This window comes from Mytilus galloprovincialis, chromosome 14, assembly GCF_965363235.1.
Source record: "Mytilus galloprovincialis chromosome 14, xbMytGall1.hap1.1, whole genome shotgun sequence".
Classification (NCBI taxonomy): Eukaryota; Metazoa; Mollusca; class Bivalvia; order Mytilida; family Mytilidae; genus Mytilus; species Mytilus galloprovincialis.
Window position 1 is genome coordinate 60,151,706 of NC_134851.1, and position 5,550 is coordinate 60,157,255.

A 5,550-nucleotide genomic window follows, 5' to 3' on the forward strand; every position below is an offset into this window, starting at 1 on the left:
TGAACAGGACAAATAAAGGTCTAATGTAAAAAAAACATAAAACCAGAAACACGTATGAACAATTCAACAAACGACAACTACTGAACGACAGATTCCTGACTAAGGACAGGTGCAAACAAATGCAGTTAGTTTAACGTTTATATACGTACCATAGACTCAATATAAAATATAAACACGATTTTGACACAATATTGTTAGCATTGTTATGTGAACAATTTAAACAGAAAGGTATTAATAAAAAAAGAAGTGGAATGATTGCAAATAAGTAAAATTTCCGGTACATACATACTAACTTGCACATCTATAGATAACCGTATGGCCTTTAACCTTGAGCAAAGTTTATATGGCATAGTTAACAATAAAAGACGCCGACAAGAAAAATAGAAAACAATTTTAACTAAATAACTAACTGCTTAACCATGTTAACTTATTTAAAAAAAAACCAAACCAAAAAAAATGTATATACAACAACAACAAGATGTTGACACTATATATTGTTAACATTACGATGTATACGATGTGAACGATGTAAACAGAAAGGTGTAGACACTATATATACAATATAAACACGATGTCGACACGATATTGTCAACATCGCGATGTATACGATGTGAACGATGTAAACAGAAAGGTGTAGACACTATATATACAATATAAACACGATGTTGACACAATATTGTCAACATCGCGATGTATACGATGTGAACGATGTAAACAGAAAGGTATAGACTTTATATATATAGATACAATATAAACACAATGTTGACACGATATTGTCAACATCGCGATGTATACGATGTGAACGATGTAAACAGAAAGGTATAGACTTTATATATATAGATACAATATAAACACGATGTTGACACGATATTGTCAACATCGCGATGTATACGATGTGAACGATGTAAATAGAAAGGTATAGACTCTATATATACAATATAAACACGATGTTGACACAATATTGTCAACATCGCGATGTATACGATGTGAACGATGTAAACAGAAAAGTATACACTTTATATATATAAATACAATATAAACATGATGTTGACACGATATTGTCAACATCGCGATGTATACGATGTGAACGATGTAAACAGAAAGGTATAGAACATATTGATAGGATACAATGTAAATGTTCCAGACCGTATGAGTATTTGGACCGTACGCGTACGGTCTGACTAATATTAAGAAATTGGTCAAGTTTATTTGATGCAAATGTATATGGCAGATCAACATAACTTATATCTGAAATTAATATAAAAAGTTCAATAGTAATTGAAATAAAAAAAAATTATATTATAACTATTTTTAAAAAATCACGCTTATTCAATCTGTTAATCTCCTGTATTTAGCATTTCAGTAATTTATTAATAGCAGCCCAGTATGCTCATTGAAATTGAAGTTATCGGAAAACATAGAGTGGGAGAACAATAGTTTTAGAATATTTAGGAACTTTACAAAAAAATGCATATGCAAAGGAACATTCATGAACAAAACATGTTAATGTAAAAAAAATATGACGTTCTCTGTGGAAACCAGTGTCACCTTGAGTAACAAAATAGAATTATCGGATAAACAAATATTTAATTTCAATTGCTCGCTTATTCTTTTTATCCATCTAACTGTAATTATAACAATTTGAATAACGAAAAATAAAGAATTTGATAAATGTTTGTTTGAATTTAACCCATATGATCCCAAAACATGTATGGTCAGCTGGACCGTACGCGTATACTCATACGGTCCGACCGTACGAGTATACGTATACGGTCCGGACCGTACGCGTACGGTCCAAATACTCGTATGGTCTGGAACATAAACACAATAACGACACTATAAAGTTGACATTGCGATGTTGACAATATTGACAAAACATCGTGCACTGGACATAGTTCAATGTGTCGAACATGGATGAATCGTCAGTCGATTTCTTATTACAGTTATAATTTTATGAGTTATTGCTCTTTTGACAATTGCGAAAAGCAAAAGGCCGTCAAGTTGCATTTGCTACCATCAAATCTCTAATTGACGGCGACAACTCTTCAATTACAGTACTGTTATTTAATAACTCATGATGACTAGCAGACAATGTTTTTGCACATCTTTTTTGCTGAAGATAATGGTATGAAATCAATGGAGGACTCTTAAAATCGTTAATATTTTAAATATTGCGGAAGAAAATTGCGTCTACCTTTCCTCAAACCCTTGATCAGAATAAAAAACGGACCTGATCACTTTGTACGTTCAACTTGGTAAAAGATTAATCCCGTTAAAAACCTCAGCAAATTTCTTTATTTTTATTCTGATAACAAATTCCAATGTTCATACATGTATACTTTTATATATTCAGGAAGATGACTAATATCTTCAGAGAATATTTAGCACAGAATCTGCGGAAACCTGGAAGTGGCTTCTTTGGTTGGTATGTTACGAAGGTATATATCTGTCTTCATAGTTTTTAAAACAAAAACGAATCTGGGTGGGCTAAAAAGGATTGAATTTCCTTACATATGAGCCCTTGAAAGATTCTACAGATATTCTACAGAATATTTATATGTTAGGTAATAAGTAAAATTAGGCATCAAGCTTAAATCTTAGACAATGAACTAACGCCTAGGCATCACGTTATTGCCTGAAAATTTCAAGCATAATTAAAACTTATTTTCAGAAATTTAATTATTGTTATTCAACTTTTGCCAAACATCATTTTAATTTAAAAATAAAAGACAATACGAGAGCTTTGTCATTTTTGCTGTATCTTTCCATAAAAGATCATAAAATGTACAGTCGGTTAAATATTCTTGATGTAAAGTATTCTTTATATTATATTCAAAATATTAATATACATTAATCCACACATATCTTCACATTTTAGTATTCATAACATAATACTTGTAAACTTGCATTTCTATTCCAGGGTACTACACAAATTGATATGTAAGTGATTGTATTTGATGAAAGGAGGGGGATTTACAGATCGGCTGCTTACATAATAAAATTGAGAATGGAAATGGGGAATATGTCAAAAAGACAACCCGACCAAAGAATACACACGTTATTATCTTGCATCGGGTTATGAACAGAACATTTAGAAAAATTAACACTTGACCTTGACACCAATTGCATCAACAACTTTGTTTGTAAATTTTATTTCAAATTCAGAATATATTTTTGAGACGAAATGTGGTTCTAGAAAAAAGTGCTGTAAAACTGTGTCAGATTGAATCACACTACAATGTTTTAGAGGTCGGGTTTGGACCAGGAGTTGGACTGGAAGCTGCGTGTAAATATGTTACGGGTAAGCTTGTAAATATGTGATTGGTAAGCATGTAAATATGTGATTGGTAAGCTTGTAAATATGTGACGGGTAAGCTTGTAAAAATGTGACGGATAAGCTTGTAAATATGTGATTGGTTAGCATGTAAATATGTGATTGGTAAGCTTGTAAATATGTGATTGGTAAGCTTGTAAATATGTGACGGGTAAGCTTTCAAATATGTGACGGGTAAGCTTGTAAATATGTGATTGGTAAGCTTGTAAATCTGTGACGAGTAAGCTTGTTAATATGTGACAGGTAAGCTTGTAAATATGTGATTGGTAAGCATGTAAATATGTGACGGGTAAGCTTATAAATATGTGATTGGTAAGGCGATTTTCACGAGGGTCTGGATTGGAGTACTTTATATAGATATAGGAAGATGTGGTGTGAGTGCCAATGAGACAACTCTCCAATTTATGTTTTTTTTCTGTAAAGACCATTGTAATCCACTTGTAATATATTTTTACCCTTCTTCTCTACACTATTGTTTATCATAGATATAAGACGATGTGGTATATGAGTGCCAATGAGACAAGTCTCCATCCAAGACCACATTTGTTTCTGATTCTTTACAATGTTTGTCCTGTATTGTAATGTTTTAAGTCATTATTCTCTATTCTTTAAACCCAGTCTAGACCCCCTTTTTTGTTTGATGTAATGTTACAAATTACAAAAGTAATTGTTAAGAATACAAACATTTTTTTTTAATATATTATAAGAAAATGCAGTACAAAACAAATCTGACGTTAAATATGACACACACATTAAAATGAGACGTTTTTTTGGTCACATTTTTACCACTATATGACAAGTTAGTAAAGTGAAAAGTAACTAAACGACAAATATACAAACAAACATCACAGAAATCCAAACAAATTGGAAGTTATAACATGTGCCTCGTAAGGAACCGGACGATATAATTTCCATTGCCAACCTGCATGTTTCCAGAGCAACAGGAAAGGGAGGAGACAATCTTTTTTGCAATTTTGAATGTACATAGAGCACGCGAAACTGTAGCTGAACATAATCACAAAAAGTTTTCTTTAAATAAATATCTATATGTAATGTGTTTTTGTTCTTATCGCAGTTTAAAAATAACAGTAGTTCATATTTTTTAGTGTTAATATTTGATTTTTTACTTCAGATTGCAATGGTAAAATATATGGTATAGACTTTTCTGATAAAATGGTTTCACTAGCAAAAAGCCGGCTAGCAAAGCAAATACATGATGGGAAAGTGTGCATTCGAAAAGGAAATGTTCTCAATCTTCCTTTCAACAATGACACGTTTCACAGAGTGTTCCACTGTAATTGTTACTATTTTTGGCCTGATCTACAGGCTGGGTGTCGTGAACTTTACCGAGTTATGCGACCGCATGCGAGAATGGTGACAACTATTCGAGTTGACTCGATCATAGCGATCACTCAGAAAAATATTTTGAAATACGGCCAGACATCAGATCACGTAGAATATATGAAAACATTAGAAAAAGTAGGATTTAAGAATGTGATCATGCGCAATGTTGAAGACAGCGGGCAGACGTTTCAAGCTATATTTGCTGACGTTGACAAAACGTAATTCAAGTTAAAATAAGATATTACACCTTTCATTTATTATGTTTTATTCAGCAATCAGCCAACTATGCACACATATGTTGTGAGTTATTTGTCCATGTTCAAAAACGGAGGGATTGCAGGTGCTCAGGAAGGATAAGCAGATCCTGCTACACACATAGCACCAATAATGTTTAGATTATTATTAGTAGGGTTTCAGTGCATACCACATGATTTAAACATTTAAAACGATTTAATCAACTTTTGAACTGCAAACTCTTTTTAAGACAACGAAGAAACTAATGAAACTTATGTTAATACATAAGTCATTTATTTTACAAAAAATGCACATATTTACAAATTGGAATTAAAAAGTATAATCAAGTGTTGCGATTTTTAAAGTCCATCAGTATATTTCTTAACTTTAAAATTTTTGATCATTGTAAAGATAAACAAATACCTCTTCCATAGGGTTGTATTACAAACCTTTAATATAATAAGACATAACTACTGGGTCACATATGATCTTTTGACAGTTAGACATGTTTTCAGGCATTGTCATCACTTATCTCCCATGCAGAGTTATCGGTCCTTTCTTTCTCTCAATTGTGTTTTTTTTTTAAATAAATTTCATATGAAACCGTTGTTATGAAATAAAGAACTGTGTTGGGTTGC

At 31.9% G+C, this 5,550-nt stretch overlaps 1 protein-coding gene across 1 annotated transcript; it reads left to right on the forward strand.

Annotated features, from left to right (window-relative positions):
* The first annotated feature begins 2,330 nt into the window (after positions 1-2,330).
* Positions 2,331-5,128, forward strand: LOC143058501 (putative methyltransferase YdaC). The gene is made up of 3 exons (XM_076232011.1): positions 2,331-2,438; positions 3,166-3,301; positions 4,467-5,128. Exons 1-3 carry the CDS (start codon positions 2,358-2,360, stop codon positions 4,898-4,900), a joined length of 651 nt encoding a protein of 216 aa, XP_076088126.1. The 5' UTR covers positions 2,331-2,357; the 3' UTR covers positions 4,901-5,128.
* Positions 5,129-5,550: the final 422 nt, after the last annotated feature.